At 41.3% G+C, this 22,441-nt stretch overlaps 4 protein-coding genes across 4 annotated transcripts in view; 3 read left to right on the top strand and 1 right to left on the bottom strand.

Moving 5' to 3' along the window:
- Window positions 1–22,441, bottom strand: part of LOC146635172 (neural cell adhesion molecule L1-like) — a 640,298-nt gene that overhangs the window by 138,116 nt on the left and 479,741 nt on the right. The window lies entirely within an intron of this gene.
- Window positions 1–22,441, top strand: part of LOC146635178 (Fc receptor-like protein 5) — a 122,143-nt gene that overhangs the window by 50,530 nt on the left and 49,172 nt on the right. The gene's annotated exons all lie outside the window — the stretch shown is intronic.
- Window positions 1–22,441, top strand: part of LOC146635177 (high affinity immunoglobulin gamma Fc receptor I-like) — a 112,891-nt gene that overhangs the window by 50,530 nt on the left and 39,920 nt on the right. The gene's annotated exons all lie outside the window — the stretch shown is intronic.
- LOC146635182 (NLR family CARD domain-containing protein 3-like) lies at window positions 536–21,388 on the top strand. Its single transcript, XM_085349824.1, has 9 exons — window positions 536–566; window positions 783–915; window positions 1,459–1,578; window positions 2,087–2,206; window positions 8,220–8,359; window positions 8,433–10,209; window positions 11,355–11,525; window positions 13,021–13,194; window positions 21,313–21,388. The coding sequence occupies exons 1-9, from the start codon at window positions 536–538 to the stop codon at window positions 21,386–21,388; spliced, it is 2,742 nt and encodes a 913-aa protein (XP_085205950.1).

The raw sequence follows: 22,441 nt of genomic DNA on the forward strand, positions 1-22,441 counted from the left end.
CCTTCCTACCTTCCTTTGCTCAAATAAGTTTGTCTTGATGTTATTTTTGAGGGGGTTTTTTTGTTATTTTTTTTTCCTTTATTATTGTATGGTCTTTACCTTACAATATAAATTGCCTTGAGATGAATGTTGTTATTATTAGATGCTAGAAGGGAATTGAATTAAATATTAATTGATAGTGTTTAGGAGGTCTAGTCATTTACATTCATATTTGTTGTTTTCAAGCAAAGATATCTCTCTTGCACACTGGGAATGTAGTCATACAAGTTCCTGTGGAGAGGGGAGGAGCTGCTCTGCTGAGGTGAGGAGAAAACAAAGTACTATAATTTCAGTTTCTACAGTCATAGAAGCAGACGAGTGAAAAAAAAAGGTGAGTGTTATTGAGCATTTATGGGTTGTCGGAAAAATAGCAAAACTATTTCTTACTGGAAGATATTACATTAATGTTTCTCAAGGTGGAACAAAAAGCTGGAAATTGTTATGGTCTATTTCTGCACTCGAGTTTGTTGCACCATAGAACGAAAAAGAATGAAACATGATGGATGAAACTATATCTTTGGTTAATGGTGAGACTGACATTTTAACGTCTTGTGCTGAGCTGTCTCTCAGTGAGCTGTAGGAGAGTAAACTGGAGGGTTTAATACAAGCTAACTCTGTGTGTGTGTGTGTGTGTGTGTGTGTGTGCTGTGTTTCCTGTTCTGCCAGTTATGGCGTTCTTTAAAAATATTTCTGATGTTTTTTTCTGCCGTGCTCACAGTCACAGTTCCTTGTTTCTCTCCCAGGAAGCCTAAAAATAAGTGTTTTGGAGGGGAACATGGCAGAGTTTCAAGGATCCAGCTCTATGTCCATGAACAGTGACAAATTAGGAGATTATAATCCAGTGTTCAGTCATGAACTTGGACCATCAGGCAAAAAGTAAGAAACTGTGTCTGTTATAAGCAATTTGAAAATGGCGAAAGGAGAGGACAAACTTTAGTAACATAGTAAAGTCTTTCTGAAAAATGCTCTTAAAGCACTAAGACATTCATATCAAGTGATTTTCCTCAAACAACCACTGACGCTGTATTATGTATTTCAGTCTGTATTATGTTTTTGACTTCCTGATATTTGTTTTCCATTGAGTTTTGTATTTTATTTTATGAAGGAACATAATACAAGCTGTGACTCCTTATCCTGGTAACTGATGTTAAGATGATTGAATACTGATGAGGGAAAGATTATTTGCTTATATAACAGAAAAATCTAAATGGAAAACTCTGAAATATTAAATGAAGATCTGAAAGTGAGTTAAAAACGATTACCCTGGTGATAGCCTGCCCTACAGAAAGTACAGTAGTAGAGAGAAAATTGAGTTTTTCAGTCTCCTAAATCTGACAGAGAGAGAGAAACAGCTGAATGCCCAACAACAGGCACATGTAGAAGAATAATCTGTTCTGGATTCATTGTTTGTGTTTACAGACATCAACAACACAAACACAGACCACAGTTTCCAGGATCCAGCTCTGTGTCCATGAACAGTGACATGTCCAGAGATTATCCTCCAGTCTTCAGTCATGAACCTGGACCTTCAGGCACACAGTAGGAGACTGATTCGGCTATAAACTGAGTGAAAATTTTAGTTTTCGAGTCTTTCACATTATTTCAAAGGGGTCTGCAAGGGTCCTTGACTTGTGTATAACCCATTGAAATGTTTTCCTATGAAGTTTTGAAGTAATTAAGAGACTGTCTTTATGTGAAAATGGTGAGTGGACACAATAAGCTTTAGTAACATTATATAGTCTTTATGAAAAGCCTCTTAACCATTAAAACATTCATATACAGTGCTTTTCCTCAAACAACCACTGACACAGCTGTGTTACTTTCAGCCTGTATTATGAGTTTGAACGCCTAATATTTGTTTTCCATTAAGTTTTGCAGTTTTATGTTCCTGATAAAATAACTATTGTACTACCAGTGCACTTATTTGTGACTGATTGGTTTGATGCTGCCAACTGCCTTTATGTGGATGTGCTCACAGCTAAACTGATAAATCCCTGTAAACATGGCACGTTGGTTAATTCTCTTCATTCTATGTTTGTGTTTACAGACGTAAACAACACAAACACCAAGCAGAGTTTCCAGAATCCAGCTCTGTGTCCATGAACAGTGACATGTCCAGAGATTATCCTCCAGTCTTCAGTCATGAACCTGGACCCCCAATCACACAGTAAGAGGCTGATTCTGGCTATAAACTGAGTGAAGATGATTTTAGTTTTCGAGTATTTCGTATTGTTTCAAAGGAGTTCGCAAGGGTGGAGTCACTGAATTGTGCTTATACTCCTCTGAAGCAGATCAGAGATTGGTAGGAATGAAATTACTGCAATTTAAAAAAACATGTGGCCACAAACATGTTTTTTTTTACAAACATTAAAGACACCATTCTTAAAAGATCGAGGCTAAACACAGTCTTTCTGAGAAGGCTCTTAACGCCCTTGCAATTAAGCAATTATTCCCCCAAAACCACTAACACAGCTGTGTTAATGTCTATTGCGTGTTTGGCTTAAATACAGCCCAGATGCAACACTTCAGAGTAGACTGGTTCCCTTGGTTAGTTAGACAGAGGAAGCAAAACTGGACATAACACACATGAGGCAATCTGTGATGTTATGGTTTAGGGCCCGGATGGCTTGGGGATAGAAGCTCCTCTTGAGTCTCTCTGTCCTTGCCCGGATGATGTGGAACCTTCTACCAGATTGCAGAAGTTGGAACAGTTTGTTGCCAGGATAGGATGGGTCCTTCAGTATCTGCGCTGCTCTAGTCTGGCATCTCCTGGTGTAGGTGTCCTGAAGCAGTGGGAGAGCAATCCTGCAGCAGCGTTCTGCTGTACGGATCACTCTCTGGAGAGCTTTTTGGTCCTTAACACAGCTGTTCCCAAACCACGATGTAATGTTCTGTTTGGGGATGCTCTCCATAGTGCCTGTATTGAAAATCCTGAGGATCACTGGAGAGACCCTGAACTTCCTTAGCTGTTGTAGGTGGTACAGGCGCTGCCTAGCCTTTTTCGTCTGGACCTGAATGTGGGCAGACCATATCAGGTCTGAGGAGATACGGACACTGAGATACTTGAAGGACTGCCCCCTCTCCACTGGAACTCCAGTCTCTGTGCTGACTCCTTCTGAAGTCCACCACCAGCTCCTTGGTCTTGCCAACGTGCAGCTGGAGGTGGTTATCCTGGCACCATGATGCCAGATTCTTCACCTCCTCCATGTAGGCCGCCTCATCGTTGTTGGAGATGGCGCCCAATACCACTGTGTCATCAGCAAACTTCACAATGATGTTTGAGCCGTGGTGGGCCACACAGTCTGCTGTGTAGAGGGAGCATGACATCCCGGTGCATTTCAGACCCAGCAACACGCTCAGACAAAAACTGGTTCACCCGAAAGACAAAACGCCAAAACACAAACGTAACAATGTGGTGTATGCTGTACAGTGCAGCGAGGAATGCTCAGACCTCTACATTGGAGAGACCAAACAGCCACTTCACAAGCGCATGGCACAACACAGAAGAGCCACCTCCACAGGACAAGACTCAGCAGTCCATCTGCATCTTAACGATAAAGGTCACTCTTTCGAGGATGCCAACGTTCACATTTTGGACAGAGAGGACAGATGGTTTGAAAGAGGAGTGAAAGAAGCCATCTATGTCTGCTGTGAGCGACCATCTTTGAACAGAGGCGGGGGTTTACGACACCAACTCTCTGCCATCTATAATCCAGTTTTGAGATCCCTTCCCAGACGCCTTAACGCCCACTCCCATCCTGGGCCATCTGACCTCAGGAATTCGCATGATAAGGTGGGCCAGGTTTCACAATGAACACACCCGAAACTCTGGCTGATTGGGACCCACACCCAGTTTCACACCTTGGCTCAGGCGATTAGAGGATCATCAGGGGGTCCTTTTGTCCCTCCGTGGGGGGTTACTCCCACTAGACTCTCCACCATTTGACCTTAGAACTGAAGAAGCTTCTCGGATGAGAGGTGAAACGTCTTCAAGCAACTTAAAGAAGTCCAGACGCTTTTCTTTGCAAGCTCCTTTGAGTAGAGCAGTGGCAAGAGGACATATCCCTGGGGTGCTCCTGTGTTGATGCTGATACTGTTAGAGACGCATCTACCCACCCTCACCACCTGAGTTCTGCTATAATTAACAGCTGATGTCGAGAGGTCCTAATGTTTGCACTGATATTTGTGTTCTAGTCGACTATCTGATTCTTTTTGAATTCAGATATGTGATCATGTATGGTAGACACCCTATTAATGTAACTGTACTGCTTTAAGAAGAGGAAGCAAAACCAGAGCAGATTGGGGAGCAGTGTTCCCTCTAAGCTGCTGACACAGTCTCCGCACACATCTGCGCTGCGCACAAAATAATCCAGTGTGAATTGAAATGAAAGTAAATACATGTATTTATTTTAATTTTACTGATTTTCTGTGTGTGGAAACCGTGTCAGCAGTGTGCAATTGCTCACGTGCTCAGCTTAGAGGGAACAGTGTTGGGGAGTGTGTGTGACCAAATACATGGAAACCAGGCGGATTGCTAGCTCCTCTGAGCAGTGTGGGAACCATAGCTGAACTCAAAAGACTCCAGAAAATGGAGAATTAACGTGAACAAACTGAGAGGGAAATCCTGAGCACAGCAGACAAACAGGTTTAAGAGATGAACTAGCGAGCAGAGGAGGTGAAGATGAAGGCAAAGGTAGAGGTGTGTGATGTTGGATGAGAGGCTGCAGGTTTTGCTTAATTTGAAGTAATTAAGAGACTGTCTTTATGTGAAAATGGTGAGTGGACACAATAAGCTTTAGTAACATTATATAGTCTTTATGAAAAGCCTCTTAACCATTAAAACATTCATATACAGTGCTTTTCCTCAAACAACCACTGACACAGCTGTGTTACTTTCAGCCTGTATTATGAGTTTGAATGCCTAATATTTGTTTTCCATTAAGTTTTGCAGTTTTATGTTCCTGATAAAATAACTATTGTACTACCAGTGCACTTATTTGTGACTGATTGGTTTGATGCTGCCAACTGCCTTTATGTGGATGTGCTCACAGCTAAACTGATAAATCCCTGTAAACATGGCACGTTGGTTAATTCTCTTCATTCTATGTTTGTGTTTACAGACGTAAACAACACAAACACCAAGCAGAGTTTCCAGAATCCAGCTCTGTGTCCATGAACAGTGACATGTCCAGAGATTATCCTCCAGTCTTCAGTCATGAACCTGGACCCCCAATCACACAGTAAGAGGCTGATTCTGGCTATAAACTGAGTGAAGATGATTTTAGTTTTCGAGTATTTCGTATTGTTTCAAAGGAGTTCGCAAGGGTGGAGTCACTGAATTGTGCTTATACTCCTCTGAAGCAGATCAGAGATTGGTAGGAATGAAATTACTGCAATTTAAAAAAACATGTGGCCACAAACATGTTTTTTTTTACAAACATTAAAGACACCATTCTTAAAAGATCGAGGCTAAACACAGTCTTTCTGAGAAGGCTCTTAACGCCCTTGCAATTAAGCAATTATTCCCCCAAAACCACTAACACAGCTGTGTTAATGTCTATTGCGTGTTTGGCTTAAATACAGCCCAGATGCAACACTTCAGAGTAGACTGGTTCCCTTGGTTAGTTAGACAGAGGAAGCAAAACTGGACATAACACACATGAGGCAATCTGTGATGTTATGGTTTAGGGCCCGGATGGCTTGGGGATAGAAGCTCCTCTTGAGTCTCTCTGTCCTTGCCCGGATGATGTGGAACCTTCTACCAGATTGCAGAAGTTGGAACAGTTTGTTGCCAGGATAGGATGGGTCCTTCAGTATCTGCGCTGCTCTAGTCTGGCATCTCCTGGTGTAGGTGTCCTGAAGCAGTGGGAGAGCAATCCTGCAGCAGCGTTCTGCTGTACGGATCACTCTCTGGAGAGCTTTTTGGTCCTTAACACAGCTGTTCCCAAACCACGATGTAATGTTCTGTTTGGGGATGCTCTCCATAGTGCCTGTATTGAAAATCCTGAGGATCACTGGAGAGACCCTGAACTTCCTTAGCTGTTGTAGGTGGTACAGGCGCTGCCTAGCCTTTTTCGTCTGGACCTGAATGTGGGCAGACCATATCAGGTCTGAGGAGATACGGACACTGAGATACTTGAAGGACTGCCCCCTCTCCACTGGAACTCCAGTCTCTGTGCTGACTCCTTCTGAAGTCCACCACCAGCTCCTTGGTCTTGCCAACGTGCAGCTGGAGGTGGTTATCCTGGCACCATGATGCCAGATTCTTCACCTCCTCCATGTAGGCCGCCTCATCGTTGTTGGAGATGGCGCCCAATACCACTGTGTCATCAGCAAACTTCACAATGATGTTTGAGCCGTGGTGGGCCACACAGTCTGCTGTGTAGAGGGAGCATGACATCCCGGTGCATTTCAGACCCAGCAACACGCTCAGACAAAAACTGGTTCACCCGAAAGACAAAACGCCAAAACACAAACGTAACAATGTGGTGTATGCTGTACAGTGCAGCGAGGAATGCTCAGACCTCTACATTGGAGAGACCAAACAGCCACTTCACAAGCGCATGGCACAACACAGAAGAGCCACCTCCACAGGACAAGACTCAGCAGTCCATCTGCATCTTAACGATAAAGGTCACTCTTTCGAGGATGCCAACGTTCACATTTTGGACAGAGAGGACAGATGGTTTGAAAGAGGAGTGAAAGAAGCCATCTATGTCTGCTGTGAGCGACCATCTTTGAACAGAGGCGGGGGTTTACGACACCAACTCTCTGCCATCTATAATCCAGTTTTGAGATCCCTTCCCAGACGCCTTAACGCCCACTCCCATCCTGGGCCATCTGACCTCAGGAATTCGCATGATAAGGTGGGCCAGGTTTCACAATGAACACACCCGAAACTCTGGCTGATTGGGACCCACACCCAGTTTCACACCTTGGCTCAGGCGATTAGAGGATCATCAGGGGGTCCTTTTGTCCCTCCGTGGGGGGTTACTCCCACTAGACTCTCCACCATTTGACCTTAGAACTGAAGAAGCTTCTCGGATGAGAGGTGAAACGTCTTCAAGCAACTTAAAGAAGTCCAGACGCTTTTCTTTGCAAGCTCCTTTGAGTAGAGCAGTGGCAAGAGGACATATCCCTGGGGTGCTCCTGTGTTGATGCTGATACTGTTAGAGACGCATCTACCCACCCTCACCACCTGAGTTCTGCTATAATTAACAGCTGATGTCGAGAGGTCCTAATGTTTGCACTGATATTTGTGTTCTAGTCGACTATCTGATTCTTTTTGAATTCAGATATGTGATCATGTATGGTAGACACCATATTAATGTAACTGTACTGCTTTAAGAAGAGGAAGCAAAACCAGAGCAGATTGGGGAGCAGTGTTCCCTCTAAGCTGCTGACACAGTCTCCGCACACATCTGCGCTGCGCACAAAATAATCCAGTGTGAATTGAAATGAAAGTAAATACATGTATTTATTTTAATTTTACTGATTTTCTGTGTGTGGAAACCGTGTCAGCAGTGTGCAATTGCTCACGTGCTCAGCTTAGAGGGAACAGTGTTGGGGAGTGTGTGTGACCAAATACATGGAAACCAGGCGGATTGCTAGCTCCTCTGAGCAGTGTGGGAACCATAGCTGAACTCAAAAGACTCCAGAAAATGGAGAATTAACGTGAACAAACTGAGAGGGAAATCCTGAGCACAGCAGACAAACAGGTTTAAGAGATGAACTAGCGAGCAGAGGAGGTGAAGATGAAGGCAAAGGTAGAGGTGTGTGATGTTGGATGAGAGGCTGCAGGTTTTGTAGAGACTATCCTTGAGTATTCAGTTATGAACCTGGATCATCAGGCACAAAGTACAGATTTCGGAATAACCAGTTTTCTGAAAGTCAAGACAACATTCTTGGAAGCTAGGCTAAACCCTAAGGCCAATCTCCTTGTTTCAGTAGACCAAACAGCCACCCACACAAAAACTGTTTTGCTTCGATTAAGAATAAATGCACTGTTTTATACACGAAAAGGCAACAGAAAACACAATAAGTGAAAGATACTGAGGGGAAAAACCAGTAACTGAATGCCCACTACTATGAACCTACCACAGAAACAAGTGTTTGCATGATGTCTACAAATGTTTTTACTTCCTTTCTTTGGTCAGAATAATTTTTGTTTGTGTCCGCAGAGAGAAGAAGAGGAATTTCTTTCTGGAGAAGCCAGTGTCATGTTGTGTGTGGTGTCAGGATGTCCTGAAGGATTCATCTACAGACTTCTGTCCCCAATGTGGAGTCAAGTCTGGAACCAGAACTTTTCAGCAGACAGCCAGTAAGAGCAGTTGTGCAAAAATGAAAACTTAAGTTTTCTTGCTCTGTTTAATTGTTTTCCATTCTTTCAACAGATACTGATCTAGAAAAAGTTTTTGATGTATTAAAGGTCACTCTGAGGACACAATATGAACATGTGATTGAAGGACCTGATAAATCAGGAATTGGAGCCCTCCTCAGATTAATCTACACTGAGGTCTACATCACAGAGGAGCAGAGTGAAGCTGTACACTTCCAACATGAGGTGAGGCAGGTGGAGAGCGCTTGTAAGAAGATCCCCTGTGAAACACCAATCAGCAGCAAGGACATCTTTAAAGCCTTGCCTGACCAACAGAGACCCATCAGAGTGGTTCTGACATATGGTGTTGCTGGCATTGGAAAAACCTTCTTGGTGCAGAAGTTCACTCTGGACTGGGCAGAGGGCTTAGAAAACCAACACACCAGTGCGGTGGTTGTGCTTTCATTCAGAGAGCTGAACTTGGTCAGAGATGAGCAGTACAGTCTCCTGGAGCTGATCCATGTTTTCTATCCAACATTACAGAGCGTCACAGCAGAGAAGCTCACTGTGTGTAATCTTTTGTTCATCTTTGATGGCCTGGATGAAAGCAGACTTTTGTTGGATTTTGCAAACAGGAAGCTTTTGTCTGATGTCACACAGAAGTCAACCATCAGTGAGCTGCTGACAAATCTCATTGAGGGAAATCTGCTTCCATCTGCTCTCATCTGGATAACTTCCCGACCCGCAGAAGTAAGTCAAATTCCTCCTAAATGTGTTGACAGGATGACAGAAGTTCGAGGCTTTACTGACTCCCAGAAGCAGGAGTACTTCAGGAGAAGATTCAGAAATAAAGAGCTGTCAAGCAGAATCGTCTCTCACTTGAAAACATCCAGGAGCCTTTACATTATGTGTGGAATCCCAGTTTACTGCTGGATCACTGCTACAGTTCTGGAGCACATGTTGACTACAGAGGAGAGAGCAGAGCTGCCCAAGACCCTGACTGACATGTACTCACACTTCCTGATGGTTCAGACAAAGAAAAATCACAAGTACCATACGGGGAAAGAGATGAGACGAATAGAGCTCAGCAGTGCTGACAGGGAGGTTCTTCTGAAGCTGGGGCAGCTAGCATTTGAACATCTGCAGAAAAAGAACATCCTGTTTTACAGAGAAGACTTGGAGCAGTGTGGTCTGGATGTTACAGAGGCCTCGGTGTACTCAGGAGTTTGTACAGAGATCTTCAAAAGAGAATCTGTGATCTTCCAGAAACCAGTTTACTGCTTTGTTCATCTGAGCATTCAGGAGTTTCTAGCTGCTGTCTACATGTTCCACTGTTACACCAACAGGAAGACAGAGGTACTGCAGGACTTCCTGAGAGAGGACATCTCATCTCTGGAAGATTTTCTGGGCAGAGTCATGGAGGAATCCTTGGTTCTTGAGAATAACCACCTGGAACTGTTTGTTCGTTTCCTCCATGGCCTCGCTCTGAAGTCCAATCAAAGAATTTTAGGTGGTCTGCTGGGTCAGATAGAGAACAGTCCAGAAACCATCCAGAGAGTCATCAACAACCTGAAGGAGCTTAGAACTGATGGCAAGTGTCCTGAAAGATGCCTAAACATTTTCCACTGTCTGATGGAAATGAAGGACCTCTCACTACATCAAGAGATCCAAGAGTTCCTGAAGTCACAGAACAAATCAAAGAAGGAACTCTCTGGAATTGAGTGCACAGCTCTTGCATATATGCTGCAGATGTCAGAAAATTTTTATGATGAGTTGGATCTGAAAGAATACAATACATCACAGGAAGGACGATGGAGACTGCTTCCAGCTGTGATGAATTGCAGAAAGGCCCGGTGAGTCTAGATTTGATTAACATTATCAAACAGTGTAGATTAATAGTTTAGTTCTTAAAGTTATTCATACTAAAAGATTATCTCTTCTCATTACATAGTTCCAGTTATTTATTGGAAACATTGTGAACATGTTTTTTTGTTTTGTTTTTTTAACCAAAAATTATTTGGGTGATTACATTTTTAAACATCTTCAGCTGAAACAGTGACTGTGGCCAAATGTTAAAGTAATTGGATAACACTTCATGTTGTTACAGTGGTTGATTTTCAGCAATACAAATTAAATCAGTCAAGTGATTCAGTACAGTCAGTTTTAATAATATTATTATTATATTAATTACATCACAGTGAGTGGTCATAAATTAATCACATGAGACTGTGATAGGAAGGACCCAAGCACGTAGTGTTGCAAGATGAGTGTTTGTTTATTTATAAAGTGTTTTAACCAGTTTGCTTTTAGCAGCTTTCCAGGTGCACACTTCAGTTCAGTTCTGTACACAGCTCTGTCCTGTTGTTCAACTCTCACTCCTTTCTCAGGCCCCAGCAGCAACTGAAATAGGGTAAACATGATTAGCATGCCAGACTTCCCTTGGTCCCTTGCAGTTGAGCCACAAACAACACCCTGCCCCAGAGACAAAGACTGACACTGCAGTCTTTTTTTGATTGACTTTTACTGATCCTGAGTCCAACTTTTCATTTTAGCACTGTGGAGTTAACAGGCACAGCAGCACTTCCAAATCACATGAAGGATTTAAGATGACATAGCAGCAAGACACACCCCCATTGCATCTCCATTGAAAGTGGGGAGTTCAAACTATTAACCAGTTTATAAATTGTGTTGATAGGACAGGAAAAAACAGACGTAATTAAGAAATAGTTTCAGAGTTTTCTTGAATGTTGTCACCATGTTTAGCACAGGAAGAAATGTTAGAAACTGGAAATTCTAAGGAAAGTGCTCCCAAGTAGAAAGAAACAACAAACAACAAAATGACAACCACAGAAATGATAAACTCTTGCACTTTCCTTCAGAGAAGGAAAAAATGTATCTAGTTGTTTTACATCAAGTCCACAAAATAAATAAAATGTTTTTTCTTCACAATAACATGTTTTTATTATTATATTATATTTGCAATTATGTGTCAACACAGACTTCATGATGTTTATATTTATGGGAAACGGTGTGGAGCTGTGGCCTCAGCTCTGACGTCAGACCGCTCCCATCTGAGAGAGCTGCACCTGATTTCAGTCACTGTGCTGGAGCCAGCAGATGAACTTTTTGCTTCTCTGGGGCATCCAAACTGTAGACTGGAGACACTCAGGTCAGTTAACTGAAACTGAATCTGTTGTTATTTATAAAGTTATTTCACTAATAAGTAATCCAACTCCAGTAATGTAGGATGGAGGACAGGGATGCACCAATCCAACATATTTATATACATATTTAATATGGTACCTTGGCTTCACCACACCAAGACTTGGATTTTAGTAGGTGATTTTGGAGACTGTATAATGAATGTATGTGCATAAACAGTCAAGCCCATAATTATTTAGAGCACTCGTAAATTTTGACTTAAAAGTTACCTTTGTTCAACCAGGTATTTTTCTTTAGTTGAATCTGGTTTCTATCGAAAGACAATAGCTTTTATTTATTATTATTATTATTATTATTATTATATGAGAAAAAAGTGCCAGGTCCAAAATTATTCATACCCATCACAAACTGTCACAGTCACTGGGAAAATCCAATGTTCTTTCCAAATAGTCAAAGCTGTTCTAAAGCATCCTACCCTGACTAATTGGAAACAGCTGTTTTAACCAACTCAACAGGGCTCTGCAGTTGGGTTGTGGACAGTCATGGCTAAGATAAAGGAGCTTGGTGAGGACCTGCAGCTGTGTATTGTGGCTGGTAAAAAAGCCATATCTAAATGTTTTCAAGTTCCAGTGGCTGCAGTGCAAAGTATTATTCAAAAATACAAGTTTTGCACTGTGGAAAATCTCAGAGAACATTGTTGATAACCAAAAGTGACACCTGTGCTGGCCAGGATGATAATGATAGAGGTGAAGAAGAATCATAGGATCACCATCAATCCTGGTCAATCTGTGCTCTGCTGGTATCAATGTCTCAAACAGTCCAACGGACACTGCACACTGCTGGGTTCCACGGAGGACACGGCTTCTCCAGAGAAGGCACACAAAAGCCCCTTTGGAAATGCTCATCTGGACAAAGAAAAAGATTACTGGTCTTCTGTGTTATGGTTAGATGAAACAAGAATAGAATTGTTTGACCACTATGATGCTTCCTTCATTTGGCATAAAAAAGGAGACGCCTTCAACCCAAAGAACACCATCCCCACTGTCAAACATGGTGGTGGGAACCTAATGCTTTGGGGGTGTTTTCCAGCCAGTGGACCGGGGAACCTAATCACAGTAAATGGCACCATGGTAGTTGGTTAATAGTTGGTTTTGTTAGCCACCACCTCCGTTCCATGATGGTTATTCAGTGGACATGGATGACATTTTTTTTTACTTCTCTTTCAAACCATCTATCTTCTCTGTCCAAAATGTGAGCCTTGACAATAGCATCGAGGAGGCTCTTCTATGTTGTGCCATGTGTTTTTGGAGTGGCTCTCTCCCTTATGTAGAGATATGAGCAGACACAAAGTATGTCACAGTGCACAATATGTAGGTTGAACTGTTTAAGGGAGGTTTGACTTTGGGATGACGCAGTTTTTGGGTAAGGGTGTTACTAGGTTTGAAATGCGCAGTGATGTCATGTTAAATGAACACTTTGTAACTCACATGATTGTTATTCAGCTTTGAGAACGTCACTTTGTCAGAGAACAGCTGTGCTGCTCTGCTCATTGCTCTGAAGTCCAACCCCCCCTATCTGAAACGTCTGGATCTAATAGGATGCAACCTGGAGGGCGCAGGGATGAAACAACTGTATTATTACCTGGAGAGTCCACACTGTAAACTACAGTTTAAAAGGTCAGTTTACTTGACTTAGATTATGAAGGAAAAATATTTCTTTGGTTTCTGTTTATCGGTGTCTGCAGAAAAAAACGACCACACATACAAAAAGAATACGGCTGTGCAGAAGGTTGACTTTGTGATGATCCACAGTAACAAAATAACAAAGTTACTGCACAATGCACATTTAAAGGTCTTGTGTCCTAACACTTTATGAACTTTTAGTTTCACATGTCCCCAGAATCTTCAGGCTTCTGTTCAAAATGGTAAATGGCCTGTATTTATATAGTGCTTTTCTAGTCCCTAAGGACCCCAAAGCACTTTACACAACCAGTCATCCACCCATTCACACACACATTCACACACTGGTGATGGCAAGCTACATTGTAGCCACAGCCACCCTGGGGTGCACTGACAGAGGCGAGGCTGCTGGACACTGGCGCCACCAGTAGGCAACGGGTGAAGTGCCAAGGACACAATGACCCAGACTGTCCAAGCCGGGGCTCGAGCTGGCAACCTTTCGATTACAAGGCGAACTCCCAACTCTTGAGCCACGATCACCTACCAACAACAACAAAACAACATACAGATCTTTTTTTAAACATGTCTGCATGCCTCTAGTTAGAAACTCCTTCCAGTATCTGTGGACTCAAGTCAAACTGGAATGGGCTCTCACACCTCTTTCTGTGGAAAACAGTCAACAGGAGCAGAGCAGGGCCCTATTTCAGGAAGCCGGTTTAGAAAACTCAGAGTGAAAAACGATACTCAGGGTTGAGTAACCCCGAACTGTCCAACTCGGAATATTCGGTTTCAGAAAGGCTGATAACAATTAGTTCAATCAACGCGGAGTTGCTTTAACCCCAAGTTAAGCGCGCGCACGAGGATACATAAAGCCCTGATTAGTGGAGCACAGATTAAGCGAGTCACCATGGAGACGGAGGGAAAGAAGACGCGGTCAATGTATTTTACAGCGCTTGAGGCCGAAATTCTGATGGCAGTATAGGGCTTTGGAGCGTGATGTCACGGGGGTGGGCGATAACATGCAAATTTAGCATGCATGGCAAAACATGGCCGACAGAGTCAATGCATGAGTGTTAATTTAAACACTGATCTAGGGATTTCCACCCATTTAACACGTTATTTTATTATATTTTATTTTATTTTTTATTTCATACATTTTATTTTGTGATGTGAGCGCAGGTGCAACCCAACAGGCCCCAAACGTTCCTGGCAGCAAGTAAAAATGAAATATAAAAATATAGTCCAAACAGGTAAGGTGTAATTGTATTATGAGCCGTAGTGCTTGGTCTGTTTGTCCGATGTAAATCAATTGCAGTTAGAGGCTACATTAATTTCCCCTCTGTAAGCACTTATTGAAATTATCTGAGCACATTACAAGTACATATTTGCTTACTCTGTATGCTCAAATGTGACCCGTTATAGCCAACAGAAAAAAAGCGGAGGCCTGAAAAACAGGTGGGGGTCCTCCACCACCACCACTCACAGAGGCTGAGCAGTTGGCTTCCACATTTGTGATAATGTTGGCAGCATCACATATGATCTTCACAGTGCAGAGAACACAAATTAGCATCCATTACTATAATGAAATAATTTGTTAGTTTGAAATGCTACAGGGAACTATGTACCTGTACATTAATGCTGTGGAAAGACTTCCTGTTCACATAGTCTCCTTCATTTACTGAAGGAGCAATGATTGGAATGTGAGTGCCATCTATACAGCCAATCACGCCTGGGAACCGTGGGAATAAATGTAAAATGTAAGTAGTAGTTCAAGTATCACCACATCATGAATTAAGTTTTGTTCATCCTGATACCTGCAATTTTGTGGAATCCCTCTTTGATAAATCTTGTGGGTCTATGACCGGGGAACACCACAAACGAGTACAGGAGACATTTCAGTGCAACTGTAACATTCCTGACTGCCCGACAGACGGTAGCCTTGGAAACGTGCTCAGCGTCACCAATATTATACAGAAAGCTCCCGTTTGCAAAAAACCGAAGTGCAATACAAATAATATGTACAGAACTGAGACAATGTCCGCGATGTGTCACATGAGCAATATTAGGCCTGAGGATGTTATTCAAATAAATTATAGATTGTGCTGAAAAACGGTAACGTTCACACAGGAAATCATCAGGAAATGATAAAATGTCCAAACGCGCTCTAATCACTCTCTCCCAGCGGAGAGCTCTGCGGAGAATTTGGGCTTCAACATCTACTGGCTCTTCAAGGAAGGAGCACGCCATGTCTGACACTTCCTACAGTCAGGTTTCCGACAAAGAGGCGGAAAAAGTTAGGGTTAGTTGAAGTAAACCTGCTAGGGGGCAGGTTAGCTTCACGGAGTGTGTCGTCATAGTAACTCGCTCAGAATTAATCTAAACTCGCTTTGTGAAACCGAAAACCCAGAGTTTTCGTTAACTCAGGGTATACTTACTCAGAGTTTGCACTAAACTGGCTTCCTGAAATAGGGCCCTGCTCTTTAAGTACAGTGCGTATAGCTTTTTGATAGAGACCTGGATTTGACACTGCATGACTTCTAACTTCAAATGCATCACATGTAAATCAATATTTTATAGCCATTATGTTCTCAGAAAAAGAACATTGTTTACTGAAAACAGATGAACTGTAAATGTGGCTGTATCAAAATAAAAAAAATTAGGAAATGTTATTTTTCTCACATTCACAATAGTAGGCTGCTCACTTCTTGTTGGACCTCCATCTTCCACAGGTTACACCAAGATGTTTATTTTGACTTTAGTGTCTTTTCTCACTTTGTTAACACAAAGATGTAACAATTCATTTTTCTGCTACCTGTTTTTGATCCTGTCTCCTCATTTTCCTGCAGAGTGACTTCAGTTTAGATGCTGCACTGTGGTGAGTAATCTGTCTGTCTATGTGGCATTTAAATTAATATTTACCCATATTTATCATGTTTGATGTGAAATGTGCATTAGTTGTCTCACACAAAGCGCTTTACATATCCAGTCATCCACACACTGGTGATGGTAAGCTACATTGTAGCCACAGCCACCCTGGGGCGCACTGACAGAGGCGAGACTGCCGGACACTGGCGCCACCGGGCCGTCTGACCACCACCAGTAGGCAATGTGTGAAGTGTCTCGCCCAAGGACACAACGACCGAGACTGTCCAAGCTGGGGCTCGAACCAGCAACCTTCCGATTACAATGCAAACTCCCAACTCTTGAGCCCCATGACTACTATGACATGTTGTAATAATTTTACTACTGTAATTTTACTGGTGAACATTGTCTCAATTGTGGTGTTGCATTAGTGATCCGGAAGTGTATTTTTTCCAGTGCCGTGTTATGTTACAGTTCAGAGAAGGGTGTGGCACATGTACTTTGTTTAATGGGAATGCAGTTTTTCTAATTTTGCAGTATTTGGAAAATACAGATATTTGTTAACCCTTTAGAGCCGGTCGGAGCGGGCACGCTCTGTTTTGTGTAACTATTTTTAAATCCCGGTAGCTCTGCATCTACGTAAGCTAGCGCAATAATTTTTTTTGCATATGAAACCGGAGGAGTTGCACTTAGATCTTATGCCATCAGCTTGTCCTCGGTCACAGTTTCCTTCCACATATAGCTTTGCAAAAACTGCATAAAAAGCACTTGCAGCAACAAAAACATAATATTCCAGAAACACGCTTTGCCGATCCGATCAGCTGTTCATAACACTTCCTACGTTGGAATAGACGTCAGCACGAACTTTTGCATGTCCGCCATTACCTGCCCGAAACCGGAAGTGATGTCATTTTGCAGAAATGTGTTTTTTTTTTACCCTCAGAGCCTATACTGGTGTTTTTAAAAGCTATGTTTGACTTTATGACTTTCTGTGTCGTTTCTGGGATGCTTAGGACTCATATTGCACTGCTGGAAATAGTTTATTTTGATGCATATGCTGTTTTCCCCTTGGGCAACTTCTACCCTCAGCTCAGCTTCTACCATCGCTCACATTGGTTTGGCAGAGATTCCTTCCAGACTTCTTCCATTTAATCATGATGGCAACTTCTGTGCTCACTGGGACCTCCAGTGCTGCAGAAATTGTTCTGTACCCTTCCCCAGATTTTTGTTTACATGAAATTGTGTCTCAGAAGTCTACATAAACTATTCATTTGACCTCTTGGCTTGGTTATGGTCTGTCAACTATACGATATTATCAAATCATAATAACTTATATAAAATCATCACCAATCAAATAAATTGTCCACAGGTGGATTCTAATCAAGCTGGGAAAGATTTGACGAACAATCAAGAGATGCACCAAAACAGGATTCACGTGAGCTCAATTTTTAGTGCTGATGCAAAGGTTGTACATACTCGCCTGTGAACAAATAAATTCATCCATTTTGGAATAAGGCTGTAACATAACAAGTTGTGGAACAAGTGAAGTGCTTTCAAATTTCAGGATGCTCTGTGTGTTTTGGTTTATTGCCTTACTGTTTATAAAACGTTTAAAATGAATTTCTATATATGTTTGAACAAAATACATTTGTCAGCAAAAGTCAATCTGTAGAGGAACAAATATTTATATGATGTGAGAATAACAAGACAAATACATGTACAGCAAACATATTAAATATCCGTTTATTATCTCCTCAACCTGCATTTTATGGTTATCTCTGTGTTGCAGCTCCACTCTGTGAAATGATGATGAACTTCAGTTAAAGTCTACTTTAAATCTCAGAGGTTGATGCTGGATTGCAACAGACAGTTAAATAATCAATAAAATGTAATCATGCTTTTCTTTCCTTCCCTTTTCACTGTCCATGTTGAACAACACCACTTCACAAATTCAACATAACATCATCAAAGGTGCATAGTGTTCTACTAAAAAAAAAATATATATATAGAGATTGACAGACCACGTGACTTTCGCGCATTGCATGCCGGGAACTCGTGGCAAAACAATCCAAGTACCTGCATCAAATGAAAGCATTTGCAGCACCGCAAAACGTTCATTCTTCGGTTCCAATAAATTCTTGCTTTTTCTTTGCCCCCCAAAAAGGTATGTACAAAACGAAGGAGAACAATGCCGGTCCGTACAAAGACAGATTTGATGAAAAGCCAAAGAAAAGATACGAGGAAAAAATCAAACCAGTGAAAGGGTCAGACCCTTACGAGCACACAGAGTGGACAAAATACGTTAGCGTGCTGCCCAACTTTCACCACGCTCAGATTTATAATTATACGGTTCTTGGAGTGAGTGCATACACTCGTGAAGTTTAGTAACTTCAGGTCACTGCACCAAGCCCAGGTACAGTTTACCGACGGATGGGTGCAGGACCTTGAAATGCACCGTGTAGAAAGTAAAGACCATCGTACATATCATAAGTTTACCAGTCCCACAAATCGTCTTCATAAATACACATTCGTTAACCGTTTATTAATAGGACCTTTGAGCTCAACGGTAATTAACCCTTTAGAGCCGGTCGGAGCGGGCATGCTCTGTTTTACGTAACTATTTTTAAATCCCGGTAGCACTGCAACCACATAAGCTAGCGCAATAATTTTTTTGCATATGAAACCGGAGGAGTTGTACTTACATCTTATGCCATCAGCTTGTCCTAGGTCACGGTTTCCTTCCACATAAAGCTTTGCAAAAACTGCATAAAAAGCGCTTGCAGGAACAAAAACATAATATTCCAGAAACACGCTTTGCCGATCCGATCAGCTGTTCATAACACTTCCTACGTTGGAATAGACGTCAGCGCGAACTTTTGCATGTCCGCCATTACCTGCCCGAAACCGGAAGTGCCGTCATTTTTGCGGAAATGTAGTCTTTTTTACCATCAGGGCCTCAGGGCCTATACTGGTCTTTTTTAAAAGTTATCTTTGACTTTATGACTTTCTGTGTCGTTTCTGGGATGCTTAGGACTCATATTGCACTGCTGGAAATAGTTTATTTTGATGCATATGCTGCTTTTTTGCAAATTTGCAGTATAATATTTATTTTCGTTTTTCCTGCAGTGTATAAAAATTGGTGTATTTCAAAAATAAAACTATGAAGACACTCAAAATAAATTTCCTGTGGTAGGAAACTATTTTGTGCAACTTTTTTGTATTTACAGTTTTGAGGGATAAGCCTCTTAAATTTCTCTAACTAGAAATATATGTTAAAAAAGCAAAAACGATTTTCAATTTTTTTGTAGTTTATTGCACTTTTTTGCAATTTATGTAATTACTATGCACTTAATGAATACATATTATTAAAATCTGGGCTATAATTGTTGTATTGATGTATAGCAACTTGAAATGCTCCCAAAAATGGCACTACAGCATGTAAAAATATAATATAAGCTCTGGCGGACTTGGTTCTATGGTAGGTCTTAAAGGGTTAATTAGTAGTGGAAATAATTTCTGGTACGCATCACAGAAATGTAGCAGTGACAATAATATTGTATGTTGTAATCGTACTGGGCAATTAGTGATACAAAACAACTATTTTATCCTGTGAATAAAAAAGTATATGTTTTTGTCAATGTACCATGGTAATAACAGAAGCGAAACGCAACATTGTGTCAGGACAATTTACTATTTATGCACAATAAACAAAGGAGCATAGCGCAATAATTTCTGTTCAGCGCCAGACTTGGTTGTAACCTACATCACCAATTATGTTAAGAAAAATGACGCATTAACTACAACAGCAGACTGACCTTTGTGGAAATGCTTAGAGCAGACTAACCTGTGAGCTGGAGTGTTCTGGGATGTTATATTTTGTCTTTGAATGGCTGCAATCTAGTCGCCTCTTTGTTACTTCGGAAACATGGCTCGAACAATTTCTCTTCAACGACGTAATCCGATAACAGCCGATCTCTTTACCCGTCGGCTTTCCGTGGCTGTCATGCGACCGGCTATTGCAGTTAATAATACAACAGCTTCTTGCCATTTTTTGTGTTTCTTTTTATCGCTGTATAACTGATTTCAATTGAAAGCCTGCGTGCGCTAGTACCTCTTGCCACGAGTTCCCAGAATTCTTTGCGGTTTTACCCCTGAGTGACGTCACATTTTCAATCTCTATATATAAAAATATCTAAAAAAATTATTACAGGCTATTCTGAGATCACACTTTTACAGGTACCTTAGTCATAAAGTCATGTATCAATCTGCATTTTTAAAAGCACACAAAGCATCCATGAAATCTATCAGAAAAGTATCTTGCAATACATTCATTTAGTTATTTTTGAATAAACAGTTTTTCCATCTAACTTCACCACCATATTCCATTCTTTTTTCTCTCTGTTATCTTCCTCATTCAAATCTAATCCAGTTTTATTTATAGAGCACTTTAAAACAACATGGGTAACCAAAGTGCTTTCCAGTAAAAAACAGTGATATAAGTTATAAACCATACATTAAACAGACAACGAAATTAAATGACAGTTCATCCTGACCTTGTACTTTCTCCTCACGTTCCCTCTTTCCTCTCTCCCTCTTTGGACTGGCAATCATACACAAATAGATTGTATTCAATTAGATGAAAAAATGACATTAATATAAAAAAATACTATTAAGATCACTAACAAAAAAGTCCTGTCTCAGTGTACTTTCAACCAAAAGGGAAATAACCAAACCACATGTACACCTAATAAAAGATATAAACATTGAAACACTGATCCAACATTATTCTTGATTAACGAATCATTTGATTTTACACTTTTACCTGAATGTGGCTCCTTTTTTTGAAAAAACTTCCTTATATCCATTATGAACCTGGCTGTCTCTCTGTACACACACACACACACACACACACACAACAGGAGTTATAAGGTTAATGGGCATTCAGTCAGTTAGCTAGTTAGTATCCATTTCAAACAGGACAGTGGTAACAACAGTAGGATACAGACAATTATACGTTTTAGATTTTAAATAGTCTGTATAAATTTCAATGTTAGCAACAGGACGGTCAAATGTCGCTGATTTTACTACAGAGCAGGACGGATTGCAGGGTAGCAAACATCGTCGGAAAACACGTTTTCAACACTGCAGGTTACCTATAATGTTTTTCAGCTAAAAAGAAACATGGTCGGACTCTTACCTAACTATATAAAGAGTAACTGAAGGTTAAATGCAGCCAACATGTCCTGTTTTAAGCCAGGCACTCACACCGCAGCTCCGCTGCCTCTCAGCCACCATCGCTCTGGCAGAAAGGACGCTAGAGTCAGAGTAGGAGAGACGAGCTGGAACAAACCACTTTGGGAGGGGGGAGGTTATCTATATTTTTGTTGTTAAAGTGTTACGTCTCAGCCAAGTACTGTATGCTTTTATATTTTTAGTAGTGTGTCACACAAACAGCAAATATTGTCAACAAAGTAAGAAATCTTTGGGGGTGCTTTGATTCATTTCTGGGGGTGTTGAAGCACCCCCAAAAATGGGCTAAAATCATCCCTGGTTTCCACTCCACGGCCGTATTTCATACGGGTCCACATTTCCAATGCACGCCATTTTCTGCAAGTACCGCTGCTTCGCCTCTGAACGAAATCAGTCTCTATACAATCCATTCTCTTTTGAGCTGCTTTTAAGCATCTTGTAATCGTCGTGTGTATGTTTTGATTCGTAGACCCCGAAAATGACGTTGCGCTCCCACAATGCATTGCGGCGTGACGTCAACTCCAAAGCGCTAAGCGCTCATTTTGAAATTACACCCCGCGTGGTAGAGGGATAAGGCAGGGATGTAGCAGCTCACCACTTCTGTTCATCATGGTTGCTGAGCTGTTGTCTATTTTGATTAAAAACAGTCACATTGAGGGGTTAACTGTGATGGGTGAACAGATAATAATCAGTCAGCTCGCAGATGATACCACCCTGTTTCTAAAAAATGAAGACCAGATTCCTTTAGCCTTACAGGCGATCAGCCTACAGCTGAATATTAATAAATGCGAAATTCTAGCTCTGCATGAGTGTACCCTGAAAGCAATAGATAATATACAGATTAAAAAAGAGGTTAAGTATCTGGGCATTGTAATTTGCAAGGATAAGACATCAACTGAAAATAAGAATATCTGTACCAATATAGAAAAGTGTAAGTCTATTTTAAACAGGTGGCTGCAAAGGGACATAACTCTGTTTGGGAGAATTTTGCTAACCAAAATGGACAGTCTATCCAGACTAATCTATCCAGCCTTTTCTCTGCCCATATCTCCAAAACTAATTAAATCTATAAATAATCTTAATTTTAGGTTCATATGGAGGAACAAATGTCATTATATAAAGAAAAATGATA

Source organism: Diplotaxodon limnothrissa, linkage group LG3 (genome assembly GCF_057381915.1).
Source record: "Diplotaxodon limnothrissa isolate DT_005_m linkage group LG3, D_limnothrissa_male_GT1.1, whole genome shotgun sequence".
Taxonomy (NCBI): Eukaryota; Metazoa; Chordata; class Actinopteri; order Cichliformes; family Cichlidae; genus Diplotaxodon; species Diplotaxodon limnothrissa.